The following is a 17,739-nucleotide window of genomic DNA, read 5'->3' on the forward strand; positions in this document are numbered from 1 at the left end:
ATGATGATGAGGAAGATGAGGAGGGGAAAGGGAGAGAGAAAGAGAGAGAGGGAAGAGATTTGTTGGTGTGTTGTTGCATTGAACAGATAGATATAAATTTAAACAAATAAACATAAATCTGACAAATAGTTAAAAAATTAAATAGATAAAAAAAATCAACTAAATTAAGGAATAAAATTAAAAATAAAATGTCCTTCAAAATTAACGAAAAGATTTTTCACCAAATTATTTCACAAAGAATGAACATCTTACCAACAAAAAATATTCACGAAATCTAATTCTTTATAACTTTCTTAAATTGGATTTATAACTAAATTTTTCGTAATAAAATTTAAAATTTATTTTCTTACCCCTTATAAAAAAAAATTTGTTGGTTGTAAATTCTCCAATAAAATTTAAAAACTCAATTAATAAATAGAGTTCTTGTGTAATTAGATAAAGGAAGGAGGGAGAGAGAGAAAAGATACTTAACCCATCATCGACCGTATACTATTCATCACATCACATCACAACATCATCGTCTTCTTCTGATCTCCCTACTTTCCTTCTCTCATATTCTCAGATATCTTTTTCTTATTTTGTGCTCTTTCTGTTGGGTTTCAATTCATCAGTGCTCTGTGATCTGAGAGAGAGAGCTTCGAAGCTAGGACGATGTCGATGCTCGATTCTTTCTTCAGCAAGGGTTTCAAAGCTGCCAAATGGTAATTTTCTTCGATTCCTCTTTGCCATATATTTTTATCTGTAATTACCGGTAAATTATAATTCTTACAACTTTGGAATCTTAGATTTGGTTTGAATTATTGAATTTTTGGTTCGTAATTTCAGTGGATTTCTGTTTTCTTCGATTTTCTTACCTTCCAAACGGGGCATTGGATTGCCCAATTTCAACCCTTCGCTGTGTTGTCATTATACGTAGAGGGTATTCCTCTTTTAGCGCGATCACAGTTTTAAATTTATAATTACGTGTAAAATTTGAATGAATAATTGTCAGTGCAGTTCTATGTTGGGTTACTGGTAGATTCGTGTGCTTGTCTTTGTATGTCAGCAGTGTAGTATTCTAGTTTATTTAGTTATATCTTTGATTTGGGTAGATTCTTGAGTTTTTGGTTTGTAATTTCAGTTGATTTCTATTTTACTCAGTTTTCTCACCTTCCAAACGGGGTATTGGATTACTCAACTTGAAATTCTTTGCTGGGTTGTCATTATAAGTTTTATATAATTAATTGATACCCAGAGTTCTTTTAAATGCAATTTACACTCACATAGATGCACACATGGATGTAATATGCATTACAGTTGTTTAATTGAAAAATTATGGGTAAAACGGAACGAGTTACATCGTTGACTCGAAATTGTCAATGCAGTTGTATGTTGTGTTACGGGTGTTTATTTGCATTTGTGTGTGTTTATGCGATGCATCGTAGTATTCTTGTATATCTAGTTATATCCTATATACAGCACAATTTTGTCGACCATTGGTGGCTTTAACAGCTATGTTTGTTATTTACAGCAAGACCCTGCTGAAACTGACAATTCCACGCATAAAGTTGCTAAGAAATAGGAGAGAGATTCAAATAAAGCACATGCGCCGAGACATTGCCAAGCTCCTTGAGACTGGTCAAGAAGCTACTGCTCGCATTCGGGTAAAAGCCAGTTTTTTTCATTTTTAGAATCTCATTTTGTGTGTGTTTGAATGGGAGCATAATGCATTCTTTTGTTGAGTTGTAAGAGTCTTTGTGCTTGTATTGTGGTAGTAACTTTGTTTTCTCCTTTTACTTCTATTTTAAATATCCTGTTCAGGTGGAGCATATTATCAGAGAAGAGAAAATGATGGCTGCACAGGAGATCATTGAGCTATTTTGTGAACTTATCACTGTCCGTCTTCCCATTATTGAAGTGCAAAGGTCTACTTCTGAATGAAAATACCGACATTATATGTTTTTTTATTACTCTGAAATCTTATTCTAATTCTTGGTCTACACATGTAGTCACTGTATATAACTAGTTTGAGGACTATGACAAAAAGTGTGCGCTGGTATCAATGTTGATTTCAGATGCATAACTTCATGCCTTGTAATTGGAAGATTTTGGTGTGAAAGTTTTGCATATATGCTTTGGATTTTGTAAATAAGTTTGGAATATTAAATGAAACATACGGGAATGCAGCAAAATCAGGTTAGCAATGTGGGCCATCTGTTTCATGTTTTTGGTAACTTAAGATTTGGGCCTGAAATAATTTTCTGAGAAAGGGGTTTATTTACCAGTAGTAGGAAGGTGCCTACTACTGTATACGGATAAAATAAAATCTCTTGGCAGTTGTCCTAGAGACCTGGGATATGTCAACTTCATTTGGTTGGGAGTGGTTAGCCCTTTATTGTGTCAATGAAAGAAAGAAAGAAAGATGGGTATTAGGCATAAGACTTATAAGTTATGTCCATATAGAAATTTCTTTTTAAGCATTGTGGTGCTAAACATATTTGATTCTTGTTACATATTTAATTGCAGTTTTCTAGTTTTTAAATCTGGATGAGAAATTGTTCTGGAAATTTTGTTTAATCGTCAATGGTGATTTGTGGTTGGCCTCTATTTCAGACTATGTTTCTGTAGAATGTCCCATCTTCTGTACATAGCACGCTGAGATGCATCCATATTTGTATGATATTTACAGAGAGTTCATGTCTTTGTATGATTACTTACAGAGAGATCATGTCTTTGTATGATACTTACACAGAGATCATGTCTTCGCATTATACCATGTGAGCTGAAAAGATTGTGTCTCTAAACAACAGCCAGATTGAAAGGGCTAATAGAAAAAATAGCTTGTGAGAAACGATTAAAGAGCGTGAACACTAGTTTTTGCAAGCTCATTTGCATGTGAGTTAATGCTGATGTAGCATGGAGCTTGATTGAGAATGCAACATTACAGGATTTGAAACTTGAGTGCTTGACCAATTCTCACTAAAGTATTAAAATCTTAGTGCAGGAAGCCCTAGGGGCTCACTCAAGCTGATCTTAGGCCAAGTTTGGCATGATTGAAAAAAGACGAAAAGTCAAAAAGTCACTATCCTATTTAAGTCACATCATCTTATTTAAGTCACATCACCTCTCTAACACATCACTTCAAACCCAACCCAAACCCAACCCATATTTCATAAAAAGTCAAAAAGTGCACTTATTTAGTCTTCCCAAACTAGGCCTTAGTCACTTTATATGAGTAAGGACCGGCTCTTAGCAAAGAAATAAATAAATAAATAATAAAAATTAAGAAAGGAAGGAAGAAAGAAAGAGAAAAAAGAGCCATGTAACAGCTGACATTGCATGAATTATTTTGGCATTGTAGTTTTTGGATTACTTTCAAATTCAGCAAGTTTTTGTTCAGTTTACCAATCGATTCAGCATGAGGAATTAGAAACATATTTCACATTGCCCTTTTTGTCCTTGAAGGAGCGAGCAATAAATGAAATTTGATAAGTTTGACAACTTACGGTATGGTGTTACCTTGCTTTGGTTTATAGAGCTTTTTTAGTCTCGTGTTACTCTTGTAAAATGTGCCTGGATTTGTTGGTGTTAATGCCATGTAGTTTGTCAAAAATTGTAGCTACAGTACTCTATAATCCGTCCAATAGAGTAGAATGTTACTTTGATATTTCATCAGTTAAATTTGGCTGCAGATACACCTTCACATGGGTCTCACCTTCTGTTTTCACAACATTTTGTAAATGTGTTTTATTTCTTTTATTTGTGTCAATGAATCTTGATTCGTAATTTCTCTAACTTGTTAGCTTCTTACGTTCTTTTATCCATATGAATTTATACTCTACTTCTAATCAGTCAAAGTCAGTGTTGTTTATCTCCTAAATTAGTTTCAAACACCCTCGATGATAATCAGGGAATGCCCTTTAGACTTGAAAGAAGCAATTTCCAGTGTGTGTTTTGCTGCGCCAAGATGTGCGGATCTGCCGGAGTTGTTGCAGGTTCAAATATCATTTGCTGCGAAATACGGAAAGGAATTTGTATCAGCTGCAACCGAGCTTATGCCAGAATGTGGTGTCAACCGCCAGGTTATATATATAATTATCATCTAATTTCATACTTAGTTGTGCAATTAGCTGCCTTTTCTTCTTCTTTTGTTTAACGATTTTTGTTTGTTTTATAATTTCAGCTGGTAGAACTGCTATCAGTTCGTGCTCCTGATCCTGATGTGAAACTGAAACTGCTGAAGGAAATTGCAGAAGAGCATGAGTTAGATTGGGATCCAGCTGCCTCTGAAACTGAATTATTGAAGCCGCATGAAGACTTATTGGTACATATTTGTGTATTGATTGCGTTGATTTCACGTTTCTTTTCATGCCTAATCTGTGTGTTCTTGCTGCCAGAATGGACCAACTCAGTTTGTCAGTGCATCCAAATCGCCTCTTCCCAAGGAAAAGCATGATGAATCATTGCACTCTGCCTCCGAACAAGACCCCAATGAACAGTCAGATTCGGACACTGCCTTTGACACGTTAGATTTTCCTGAGGTTCCTAAAGTGTCAGTACGGCCAAGTATAGGCACTGTTTCAGCTCCAGAAATGCTTCCTTTCCCAGAAGTCAATATTGAATCAGCAAAAACTTTTGATGCAAATGGAAGTCCATCACATGAACCGCACTTCAAGCCTGATGATGAAGTGTTTCTAGAGAAGTCAGTAGCTAATAGTACTGAATTGCCCAAAATTCCCGTTGGTTCAATGGAAGATAAGCAATATGTGCCATTCATATCTGCCCCATCACTATCTTCTGCGACGTTTTCTGTGAGACAAAGTGAGCCACCTCCACCTCTGTCTAGGACCAAAAGTGAAGCCAATGTGGATTTGCAGGATGTGTTGGCTGCGGCTCACGCTGCTGCTGAAACGGCTGAACGTGCTGCTGCTGCTGCTCGCTCAGCAGCTAGCCTCGCTCAGATCAGAATCAGTGAACTTGTCAAGAAAAGGAGTGACGAGATCTCTGATGGTAGTAGTGTCAAGAACCCTTTTCATGCAGATACTTACGAATCCGCTGCGGTGGATAAGCCACATCTATCTCATCAAAACTCTTCAAGTGATAGCAGTGGTATTTCAAATCCTCCCACCCCACATCAAGAAGTGTCAGGTCTTCCTTCATATGACGATCCCAAAATGGAATATGATTCTCCCCTTTCAAACAGACATATTCCTGGACTTGACACTGCTCATCACCAACCTCAGAGGTTGACTTCGATGGATGATGAATCTTACTCATCATACCCAAGCTTGTTTACACGACAGGACTCGAATCTCAGATCTGGTGTCCATTCGTTCTCCGACAATTACCGATCCACCAGTGAGCAGCAGGTGTCAAGTCTTCCTTCATATGATGATCCCAAAGTGGAATTTGATTCTCCCCTTTCAAAGAGTGACATTCCTGGACATGACACTGCTCTTCACCCACCTCAGAGGTCGACTTCAATGGATGATGAATCTTACTCATCATACCCAGGCATGTTTACAAGACAGGACTCTGATGTCCATTCGTTATCAGACAATTACCGATCCACCAGTGAGCAGCAGGTGTTAAGTCTTCCTTCATATGATAATACCAAAGTGGAGTTTGATTCTTCTCTTTCAAAGAGCGACATTCCTGGACATGACACTGCTCATCACCAACCTCAGAGGTCGACTTCAATGGATGATGAATCTTACGTATCATACCCAAACTTGTTTACACATCAGGACTCTAATGTCAGATCTGGTGTCCATTCGTCTGCAGACAATTCCCGATCCACCCATGAGCTTTGAGTTGGCTTATCATCTGTCTGCCTTCCCTCTTTATGCTTTTTTTGGCTCTGGTGAGTGAATTCTTGAGTATTTGGTACCCATCCACCCATGAGCTTTGAGTTGGCTTATCATCTATCTACCTTCCCTTGTATGATTTTTTAGCTCTGGTGAGTGAATTCTTCAGTCTTTGGTCTCTTGCAATGTCAATTTAAGTTGTGGCTGTAAAGTGATGAAGTGATCAGACAATAGACATAACAAGTTTGCATGTCATGGCTGCCTTTATGATAATGAAATGAGGTGACAGTCAGAGAGTGTTCCTCTGCTTGAGTAATGGAAAGGAAACACCATGCCAAGGCAGTTCATGCTACATTATACGTCTGAGTTTGTATGTAGGAACATGTGATGTATAAAAGCTTCATGTATCTTCAAAATAAAGGTTTTCTTTCTTCTTTCAGCTTCCATTTTTTGTTTTGTTTTGGTGTTTTTGTTTGTTTGTTAGTGTGATTATGTTCAGAACAAATTACATGAACATTTTGTTTTTTCAATGATCATTTCCTTGTATTATTATTAAAATATTTCAATCTAGTTACCTGTATATACATGTATTCATATTTCTGTCAACTGGTGTGGTCAGTCATTTTAGAACCAGGCTTGTTCACCAGCATTGAGCTTGGAGTGGCCTCCTCTGAATTGCATTGTGTGGATACTTTTTGCAGAGCCTTCTTGAGCTCAAGTGCCCATCGAGGCTCTCTGAACTCTACTCTTGCAAGCCTCCTCGATGAGTAAGACCTTTGAGCGTGTACTTTTGGTGCTGCCCCCAATCATTCCTAGTTAAAAACTAGAGTTACTTCAATTTACATCACAAAATAAGCTTTCATTACACTTGTTTTCCAATTACATTCTCTTTCAAAATTTAAAACTTCATTTTTTATGTCCTCACACTGGGCATAACACCAGACAAATCCTTATCTTTGCACCACCAACCTTTCAAATTGTAACTTTACCCTCATCCCAACCACCACCCCTGGCCACCTCCAACCACCAGCCCTCCCCCATATTGAACCCCCCTTTCCCAGCCCCACCATCGTGCAAGAGAGAGAATAGATCTAGGGTTTTTCAAGAGAGAGAATATTCCTAGGATTTTAGATCTAGAGTTTATGGAAGAAGATTAAGGGGTGGAGGCTATGGAAAAGGAAAACTAGAGGCGGCGGCGGCAACAAGGGGTGGCTGTCAGTGGCAGCAGGGGTTCTAGACCAATGGAGATGGCGAAAAAGTGATCGGTGATATGAGAAATTAACGGTTTTAAATTTTTTGAGTTTAGGTGCTGCATGGTAATTTTATACAAAGAAAAAATTTAAATAAAAAGATGAAAAATGAGATGTAAAGAGATTTTTGTGGTATAAATAGAAACACGCAAGATAAATCAATCAATCATGCAATTACAGCCAATGAAGCAGATTGGCCTCACAAAGAGCTGACATTAGAGTTTACCAAATTTAAGTCAACATCACAAGATTATGTGCAAGTTTATTTACAGTGTGTTTAGTTAAAGGATTTGAAAAAAAAATAATAATAATAATAAGAAAATATATAAATAAAATATGAATAAAATATATTTAAATTTTACCTAATTTTATACATCTTTTTTCTTTTCTTTTCCAAATCTCTTTCTAAATCTTCCAACCAAATCCAACGTTATTAGACAAAATATATTAAACTCATGAAACATAGTTTACACAAGAAAATTAACAGCACATAAAATAGACAGTCTGTCCATCCTATACGTTATCAAGGTCAGATTGGGACAACAAAACCGTTCGAGAAACCCAAGTCACTCCTAAAAACATGCAAAATTTGCATCTCTGAAAATCTTCCTTCTTTAGCACTAAGAGACTCCTAACCTAGAGACACCCAAGTAGCACATTTTTGTCTACAAAAATTGCCAACACATTAAATCCATTCACAAAATCAAATTCTAACAAAGATCAATTTCCTCTGCAACAATGGCAGATTGCAAATGCCTTGCATATCGTATGGATACAGTAACTAAAGAGATCTACCAACCATATCTACAAAATAATATCAACTTCCACTAGCAGCAAGAAATGTATTGTAAAATCAAATTCCTCACTCTCATCTATACTGTAAAGATGTGAGGCTGAGTGTATGAACTTTGAGTCTAAGTGTATGAACTTCTAGACAAGGCCAAGTGTATCAACTTCACATAGGCGTACAAATTTCAAGACTAGGGGAAGCAAGCATACCATAAAATGACTAGCTTGAACACCAACCATGCTCTATACCTATCCTCTCTGTGGAACTGACAAAATCAAAAATAAACTCACGGCATGCGATGGTTTTACCTAGCTCAAAACAGGTTTATATCACACTACTAGCAAAGACCACACCCAGCAAATATAGAGCATGGACACCAGTAATCAGTAGTCCCCTTCCTCTATCCTTGCTCGTCATTAATTTTCAACTCGGCCAAGGCTACAACTTGTTAAATCACCTTAAACTGCAAATATTAGTGTGGATTACAAAAATTCTGTCAATACAAATTTATATGCACAAGTGTAATGAATATAATTCACAAAGGGCTCTTACAGAGTTACAGTAGGCTTAAAGGAGGATTTTGTTAAAAAGAAGAAAGAAAGAAAAAAAGTAAGAAAAAAAAAAAGGAAAGAAAAACAGAAAACTTTGACAGCCAAAAACAAGAGAAAAAAAAAAAAGAAATACTTTTTTTCTTTACTTCAACCATGAATGGGTCACCTTGGACCAGATAACTCGAATGCATGTAGATTTTCTGTCGAGTCAACAATCCAGTCAGAGTGTGGGTGAGGTGCGAGTTCAACCTCCTGGCGAAGAACTTCTACCTTTTGCCACTCATCCCACTTCTCTGCCAAGCCGTCACCCTCTAGCATTCTCACCACTTCCGACATCTTAGGTCGTTCCATTGGGGAACCCTGCGTGCAGAGCAGCGCAACCTGTATAAGCTGTTCCACTTCGGACTCCACATAATTGTTCTGCAGATCGGGATCAACAAGCATTTCTAGCTTCTTCTCCTTCAGAAGTCCTTTTACCTGAATAAGAAATGTATGTCTGATGTTAAAAGCTTATATGATGGGACATATAACATAGTGAGAGTCTGATCATTTGTGCAACTCATTTTGATAACAAGACAATGAGCTACGAAACTGTTCGAGATGCAATAAGCAAAAGCTAGAGATCCCAATCAATTGCTCGTTCAATTTCGGCAGATCCTGTTTCGCTGTTCCATGTTGCCACATTGGGTGGGTATTACAGTTCGTGCAGCCATATGTTATGCGGATTCTTCTATTTGCCCCAAAGTACTTGTGGCCACTGTATATAATGTGTAAGGGTGTGAGATGTGTGTCCGATACCCGTACCCAGTTTAACCACTTAGATCATCAAAAAATTTTAAGATTTTGAAGAGGAAAGAACTCATAATTGCTCGTAAATAAATATTTCTAGTCTCATATGGATCCGAGAGATTTCACAAGTCTTGTTTAATTATAAGTATGTTTCTATGTAATCACAATATCTAATCTAAGAATGTTATATAATATGAAATGTGTGTGTGTATGTGTTCATGATAAATCTCCGTACCCATATCTAACTTTTGAATACATATCCCAATATCCTAAAATTTAGGTTTATGGAGGTTGATGCTGACACGCAGCTCCACCTGATATTCATAACCAAATAAATCCATGTAACATAGGTTGAGTCATGTCACGATGAGCATTTCATATCTGAAGGCTTCATAAGGGACCCAAACCATCATACGAAGATTCCTCCCCTAAGTTATACTAATACGTCCACTTTTCTTCTCCAGTGTCAAGAATGAAAATAATGGTGAGAACGCAAGCACAATGAGCAAACACATGTACCGTTACCATATGCTTTTAGCATTATTTCCACTCTTAGGGTTTATGTGGTCACAAAACTAACACTGCCTGAACTATCTAACAAAAGATGAATCTGCTAGGCCAATTTAAGCTTATTAAAAAAGACCACAAGTAAAACAAAAGCTAAGTGCAACATAAAGATCAACTATAGGAATTTTTTCATGAACAGCACAATAAAATCAATAAAAATGTACAGAAAAATATTAATGCATACCCAATCAAGCAACATGACATCATCATCATTTGCAAGACGAGCAAGATCAAAAGCTCTTTGTCCTGTTATTAGCTCCAGAAGCATTATTCCATACCCAAAAACATCAGTTTTCTCGGATGATTTTCCAGTGGAGAGGTACTCAGGTGCTATATGCCCAATTGTGCCACGTACAGCAGTAGTGACGTGGGTGTCCTTGTAATCCATAAGTTTAGCCAAGCCGAAGTCTCCGACGACAGCCTCAAACTCCTCATCCAACAAAATATTTGCAGCTTTTACATCACGGTGAATAATCTTTGGGTCACAGTGATCATGCAAATAAGATAGTCCTCTTGCGGATCCCAGTGCAATTCGCTTCCTTGTCGGCCAATCAAGAGGTGGTTCGGAGGGAGGGCGCTCTACAAAAATGCATAAACAAAATAGTTAGTGAAAAATTGAAGGTGACATGATCTTTCTTTCTAGTAAAACAATCTGCAAGTACCAAATGATAACTAGATTTTAAGAATGAGATCAATAATGCTCAAAGCATGAAAGGAAATGGGGGTGGAAATGCTGATCCCCAACATAAATGCTACGGCCATTGAAATCAAGCAAACGTGTGTGAAAGCAGTGAAAAATAAAGCACTGACAAATGTATATAAATGTTAAAAAGAATTACCTCTTAAACATGATGCAACACTACCATTTGCCATATAGGGATAAACAAGAAGCCGCTCAGTTGGTGTCATACAAAAACCACGTAGTCTAAGGAGATTCCGATGCACAGCCATGCTGATCATCTCAACTTCTGTTTGAAATTGCAACTCCCCGCCAGGTGTACGCTCCTCCTTTAGTCGTTTTACAGCCACCAATGTGCCATCTGCCAGCCGTCCCTTGTATACCTTACCGAATCCTCCTCTGCCCAAAATATTTTTATTGCTAAAACCATCTGTTGCAACTTGTAATTCTCGCAGCGAAAACCTTTTAAGCTGCCCCAGATGAACCTCTGGATCCTCTTCAGCTGCAAAGAAATGTAAATAAGTGGTAATCAAACAGTAAGATACGTTCAGTTCAACCCAGTTCTCGATTAATTCACTAACCTGGCACATCAAAGAAATATTCTTGTGGTTTCCTCCGACGCCACCATGCAAATGCAATTGCAGGCACAGCAAACAGCAGAGCAGCACCAGCAGCAACACCTCCAGCAATTGCTCCAGTGGCACCATTCCCTCCTATTTATATTTAAAGAAATAATAAATTCCATCCCCTTCATAACGACACCATGTAAAATCAAACTTAATCACATTAACACAGTTGAACTAGGATTCAACAAAATTAACAACAATACAACAGAAAGGATAGCCAGAAAATTACTACTTGCACAAAGTTGAAACTGAATCGGTAGAGTCATTCACAATTGTGCAAATTAAAATATCAAATGATCTTCAACAAATGACTACAGAATGCAGATGTCCCTGCAATTTTTTTTATTTTTATTTTTTGAATTTCAAAGTTGAGAACGAGCTACTCAACCCACCCCACACTTGAAATGAAACTGATAAATGCACATGCACCTACTCACACAATAGCACTTCAATAGCTGATGATAAGAATAGTTGATTTATTCCAAGATGGAACTAATCAGGCCAAAAGATGAAAGACATGCCTTAACCTACCCAACATCATATAATGAGAGAAATTTAAACAATTATAGAACAATCACCTGGAGTTGAAATTGGTGGCAGCGGTACAAATGGAGGTGGCGGAGAAAATGGAGGAGATCCTGGGCAAGGGTGTCCGGTAACCGGACCACAGAGGTCCAGGTTATTAGCAAAACTGTAATTGGAAAATCAACCATTCATCATTACCCATGAAATCAGTCTTGATGAAAGTGGATCAATTAAACAGCAACAAACCTGATGGGTGTAAATAGTGAAAAGGAACCATTATCTGGAACTGTTCCTGCGAGATGGTTGTTTGATAGATCCCTGCATAACAATGCAATACAAGAACATCACATGTGAGAGAGAGGGGGCGGGGGGGAGAAGTTCCACATCAAGAAATAATGAGACAACTTGGCACTCACAATACTTGCAGTGATGAGATATTAGTCAATGACATAGGAATGGGACCAGTCAAGCTGTTGTTGTTGAGCCGGCTATCCTTACATGGCATTGGAAGAGTATGTTAATATCCAAGATAAGCAGAGAGATGTTATCATACTAATCAAAATTGTAAGCATAAACAGGAGAAAAGTTGGAATATGTTAGAATACAAAGTCTCTCAGTGTGGAATCATGTAAAGAAACACAAGGAATATTGTGAAGAATGTTGAAGCTGAATGCCAAGTCCATTTGCTGGCTATATATATGTCAAGAGCCCATATCTTGTTTTGCCTAACGGATAAATATTTAATATACATTTTAAAACAAGGTAACTCCATCCATTTTTTGAAATTTTGTCTTGTCAGAGACTCTCTTGTTTTCATTAGTATCATAATCATGGCTCAAATGCATGTTTACAATATTGTTTGGGCAAAAAATAACATGAATCTTTTGCTTCCAAATTATTATACATGAGACCAATAATTAAAAATAAATGTTGTTTGCAAGGTGTATTTGCTAGGACGCACAGGAAAACTCTGGGTCCAATTCTAATTGGATAAAAAATTTGGACAAGAGATCTAATTGATGACGGGGATTTTTACTTTTACTTATTTATTTTCTCTAATTGAATCTTTAATTTTATTTTCTCTGATAAAAATACTTTCGCCTATCCTTCTTACCCTCATCCCTCCAACTGTCACTTTCCATTAAAATTGCAAAGCCATCTGTTTAAATTCTCAGAAAACCCCATGATTTCCAGATCATTAACGGATTTCTGACTTCAACAACACAAACACCAGTCAAAACCAACCAATTCCTCAAAATTGCCAGTACCATTACGGTGTTAGACACTTGTCATGCGTCTCACCAACTAGTAAAGAAAAAGCAAGAATAACTATAAGATTAACAGTAAATAAAATCAAGTAAGAGATAAGAATACACACAGGAAGCGCAGTTTCGACAGTTTGCCCAAAGTGTCTGGAATGGGACCAGTAAAACCGTTCAAGTAGAGATCCAAGCTCACCAAGTCAGTCAGATTTCCAAGGTCACTAGGAATTGGTCCACTTATATTATTACTGTAGAGTTCCCTGTCAATAACAAATTGAATCAATGATTTGCATATGAAAATTCACAATAGCATATACATACAAGTTAAAGATTACAAACAAATCATAAATACATGCATGAAGCCATCTATTATAAAAGTATTTTCTCCTTTAAGCGCTCAAAGGGTAGTCCAAACTCCAAAGCCAGTTCAAAGCAAAACTAATCAGGACAGGAATGAAACTCAACATCTAGCTGGAAGTTAGAGGAACATTCAAATCAAGCAATCCATTCTTTTTCTTTGGCTGGAATTTAGCTGGAATAAGCAAACCCAAAGACGGATCTTACAGAACAACATCTCAATATGTAGTTATATGTTTATAGGATGCAAATTCATGCCAACATCTATCTTAGGTGCTACAGTCCTACACCCAAAATACTTTGTTAGTTCTTGTATTACAATTCATCCTCATCATGCTTTTATTTTTTATTTTTGGGGTATTTCTTAAAAGAACAAAATTAAAGGAAGAAATTTTTTGAATCGCTAAATTTAACAGAAATTGCTAGGATATTTTTATAATTTTCTTAGCAGAATATGTTTTCTGCTTTTTCTTGTGTTTTGTACAATGAAAAATGAAAGTGAACAAAAAATATTTTTTGTGGTCAACAAAAAATGAACTGACTTGGGTGAAAAACTAAAAGCAGACAACCTATTTTGGACCTAACAAGCTAGGCCAGAGTCTTACCAACACGAACACTAGTATCCCCATCACCATCATCACCCCCTGCCCCTAACATCACACCACAACTTCCATCACCGCCACCATCACACCACAGCCATACCACACCACCCTACCACCATCGCTGCTGCCAGACCACACCACTCAACCACAACCACTAGTATCATCATTTTCAGGGTCACAACCAAACACAGGAAAATGTTTTCTGTTGTAGACGTTTTTTGGAAAATATTTTTCTGCAGAAGCATATGAAGAGTTCATTATAAATATTTTTCTTACTCTAAAATCAAATTCACCAATTAAAATAACAATTTTTTTCGCTACATTAGTTCTTACATATCTTCATTTTTATTCAGTCAAGATTCTATTTTCACCTCAAGTTTTGAAGTAATAACTTAGTTAAGAGTTGGTTTGGTGAGAACCATAGAGAAGATTTCTCAAGATTTACTAAGCCTAAAATTTATTCATTTAAATTGTGATATCCCTTCAAACTAATTCCAAAAATCAACCAAATTTTCACTTTTAAATCTATCGATTTTCAATAGCTAGAGATCAAACAAGTGTTATTAAAGGCGATAGGCGCACTGAAGCACCAAGGTTTCCTAGGGCCTAGGCGCAAAGCACAAGGCGAGGCGTAGGCTTCATCGAAGCCAGGCTCATTTTCACGATAGAAAATAGATAATTTAATATAAGCAAATAATTCATAGCTCAACATAAGCAAAATGAAATATCAAATATTTTAAAACATAGATACTAACAAACAACAATATTTTATTATAGACAAATAATTTAAGGTTCACATAAGCACAAACATCTATCCAACTCATAACTATTTGAAAATAGCAACAAAATCTAAGTATCGAACAAGATAAGCATAGAGAAGGAGATTGAGGAGATGAAGAAGAAGAATAACGACAACCGTTAGTCTAGTACACCTTTATAGAATTAGGGCTCAAAAAGTGTTGGGTTGCAATGTATGTTTAGGGATTTAATCCTTTGTAGCTGTATGTAAACAAAAAAATGAGATTCACTGAAATCAAGGGTTGTAATTGTAATAAACAAAGATTTTAAAAGAAGCGCACAAGTCGTGCGCCTTGAGCTTAAGTCTAAAGTGCACACTTCATGCGCCTTTATGGGGCTTTTTTATATCGCCTGGCCAGAGATGTTCCGAAGCGCATTGACTGCGCCTTGACAAGCCTTGGGCCTAGGCGCACCTTTAATAACACTGGTTCAACCTAAATCATTTGAAACTCACCGGCCTTGGCTTTTACCGCATTCATTACATCAGGGCCAATTACAAATTAAATAGTTTCCACTCTTCCCTACTAGTGTTAGCAAACTCTTTCTCCTTATACTATCCTTTGCAATGCTGGTCCTTCCCACTCACCAAAAGTAATAACTACGATATTTGGTAATAAAAAGTGTAAGCCAAGTATCCTGTGATGCAAAAAAATCCTGCAATCTAGATAATTCCACCTTTTCTTAACCAAATCCAACTCCTTAATTCATTAGTAAATCCTATTACATAGAACATAATTGCTGTCAGTATATGCAAGAGAGAATATGAAACTAGTAGCCAGTGTAATACTGGATAATGTTATTCACTTGTTATTTTGGGACAAGTGAGTACTTGATTACCATTGTCTAGTTGAAAACAAGAAGGGGGCGGGGGAACCAACTACGCATTGTTGACCTAACAATCATAAAATAACAAACTAAAACAGCAAAACAAAATCCATAGCATGAGATCAGAACTTACAAGTACTGTAAATTTTTCAGCTGGCCAAGCTGTGGAACCAACTGACCAGATAAAGCTGCATTGCCAAGATCACTAGCAAAAAGATAGGAAGAAAGGATAAATCATATACAGTACCATGTGCAAAGTAACTCATTAAGTCACTCTTCCAAAGCTATTATGTCGGGTTACTTACACTCTTATAACACTATTATCATTGTTACATGTAACATGAAACCATGTGCAGGGGTTGACAAGGGTAGGATCCCAACTCTGTAGCACATTGTTGGGATCTTCCAAGTTGGTTCTTAAGCCATGCAATGCATCACCTGTTTATAGATGCAAGAAAAAAGCAATTAGATGCCAGCTATAACAATACATAAATAAAGATATGTTATCAAAATTTTGGACTAGGTAGATCAAAAAGAATATTCCAATTGCCACAAACAGCAGCAAATCCAATTAAGATGGCAGACTTAAGTTTCAATATAGGATTATGCAGAATTGGTGGAAACAATTTTAACTTGGTAGTTGGATAGTGTTGGAAAAAATAGCTTATTAAATACAAGGCAATATCAGGAGATCTTAAAAAGGGACTTAATTAATTAGGAAACATATTAGAACATCTTCCAAATGTGTAACACATCTGAGTATCATCCATTCTGTGTGCATTGGACTAGTTATACAGGCAGCACATTAAAGAAACAACAATGCTAATTGGACACAAAAATTGCACGAATGGACAAGATTTATTTCTCAAAATCCTATCCATTCATTTATTTTGTGTTTGATTCATGTATTGTTCATCAACATACAATGAATAGCATTATCTAGAGATAAATGCAAGAATCCAATTGTACTACAAGAAGATCAGCCACCATAATTATTAAATGTACCAAATTTGCAACAAATCACATTAATCAATGTCAGATGAAAAGAGAAATTCAATTATTTCCAATCTACGGAAACTTTTATTTCGCATGTTCAAGTATAGCAAACTAAAAATGCCCATTTGTGGAAGCAAACAAATAAAGATTAGCATTTGAATGAATAAAAAAGGAGCTAAAAATCAAAAGCATGAACATCAACACACCTTCCATATTAGCAAAAATGGACCTCAGTGGATGAACCACCATGATCAACCACAAAAAACATGATTTCACAACCAACTCTCTCTCCATCACTACCTAATTATATATGTGTATATATACCTAAATCATACAAAGATGGACAAGTAGATACATATCGAAATGAATAATATGTATCACACTATCACCACCCTGTCAGTAATCTTTTCCCAGATCCAAAATACTCAACACCCAGAAACAGCATTACGAAACCCACAATTCCCACAAAACCCTAGCTCTGGAGTAGCTAAATCTCCACCATTTTTGACCCAAAAACATTCGGGAAAACCAGAATCGAAAGCCGATCTCATTACACAACAGCAAATGAAGCAATAAATAATTTTTTTTTAAAAAAATCTGCAATTGTTTCTCTGCACACAAGACCCTTTTGCTTCAACTTTTTTTATCTCTGTGACTCTCCCTCTCTCTCTCTCTGATTGTAAGAAACCTTTTCACATCTGTATACCCTTTTTCTCTCTCTAGAACTCTTTCTCTCTCTGGTGTTTTGTTTGGGTTTCTCTCTCCACTCAGTTGTGTGGCAGAGTGGTATAATGTGCGTGTGTGCGCTACTATTATATCTTTTTGCGTGCACTGCTTTGAGAGCTGCCCGAACGGTGGACGGGCTACCCAGACTGCCCCAACTCGGTCAAAAACGGCCTTCGCCTATATACCTGCACAAGAATGATACAACTCTCTAAACGTAAATAATGCCTTCATTCGAAAAGTGGGTTAATTTTTTAATTTTTTTTTGATTTTTTTGACTATTTTAATTTGGGTAAAAAAATTTGATTTGGGAAGAACTTTTTAATTTTTTGGCCTTTTTGATTTTTTTGTGAGAGAAAAATGTAATGATTATGAGTTGGATGTGATTTTTTGTTTTTTGTAGCTAAAATAGCTTATTTTGTCTTTTGTGGCTAAAATAGCCAAAAAAAAATCCGGAAAAACCCTTCCCAAACGAACCTAAAAATGATCTAATAAACTCTAATAATATGGAAAATCAAAATAATAAAAAAATAGTTCCAATTTAAAGCACTAAATCAGTAACCCTAAAAATACTATTAATAAGTGCTATTTTAGAAACAAAATAAAAAATCAC

General features: G+C 36.5%; 2 protein-coding genes across 2 annotated transcripts; one reads left to right on the top strand and one right to left on the bottom strand.

The window, feature by feature from the left end:
* The first annotated feature begins 387 nt into the window (after positions 1–387).
* LOC114300881 (uncharacterized) lies at positions 388–6,344 on the top strand. The gene is made up of 6 exons (XM_028245762.2): positions 388–701; positions 1,511–1,643; positions 1,801–1,904; positions 3,890–4,061; positions 4,163–4,303; positions 4,377–6,344. Exons 1-6 carry the CDS (start codon positions 652–654, stop codon positions 5,790–5,792), a joined length of 2,016 nt encoding a protein of 671 aa, XP_028101563.2. The 5' UTR covers positions 388–651; the 3' UTR covers positions 5,793–6,344.
* Positions 6,345–8,271: 1,927 nt separating this feature from the next.
* Positions 8,272–17,193, bottom strand: LOC114300859 (somatic embryogenesis receptor kinase 1). The gene is made up of 11 exons (XM_028245743.2): positions 16,610–17,193; positions 15,713–15,845; positions 15,541–15,612; positions 12,942–13,085; positions 11,980–12,051; positions 11,810–11,881; positions 11,617–11,729; positions 10,994–11,125; positions 10,573–10,914; positions 9,918–10,312; positions 8,272–8,854 (listed from the first exon to the last, which is right to left on the bottom strand). The coding sequence occupies exons 1-11, from the start codon at positions 16,695–16,697 to the stop codon at positions 8,540–8,542; spliced, it is 1,878 nt and encodes a 625-aa protein (XP_028101544.1). The 5' UTR covers positions 16,698–17,193; the 3' UTR covers positions 8,272–8,539.
* Positions 17,194–17,739: the final 546 nt, after the last annotated feature.

Source organism: Camellia sinensis, chromosome 6, assembly GCF_055761805.1.
Source record: "Camellia sinensis isolate YWXY chromosome 6, ASM5576180v1, whole genome shotgun sequence".
NCBI lineage: Eukaryota > Viridiplantae > Streptophyta > Magnoliopsida > Ericales > Theaceae > Camellia > Camellia sinensis.

Excerpts from the sequence above, each read along its gene's own strand:
- LOC114300881 (XM_028245762.2), top strand. The coding sequence starts at position 652 with ATGTCGATGCTCGATTCTTTCTTCAGCAAGGGTTTCAAAGCTGCCAAA. Across the intron at positions 1,644-1,800 it reads AAGCTACTGCTCGCATTCGG|GTGGAGCATATTATCAGAGA; the intron begins GTAAAAGCCAGT and ends TATCCTGTTCAG. Across the intron at positions 4,304-4,376 it reads AGCCGCATGAAGACTTATTG|AATGGACCAACTCAGTTTGT; the intron begins GTACATATTTGT and ends TCTTGCTGCCAG.
- LOC114300859 (XM_028245743.2), bottom strand. The coding sequence starts at position 16,697 with ATGGAGAGAGAGTTGGTTGTGAAATCATGTTTTTTGTGGTTGATCATG. Across the intron at positions 13,086-15,540 it reads CTGAAAAATTTACAGTACTT|GGAACTCTACAGTAATAATA; the intron begins GTAAGTTCTGAT and ends TGTTATTGACAG. Across the intron at positions 8,855-9,917 it reads ATGTCATGTTGCTTGATTGG|GTAAAAGGACTTCTGAAGGA; the intron begins GTATGCATTAAT and ends TTTCTTATTCAG.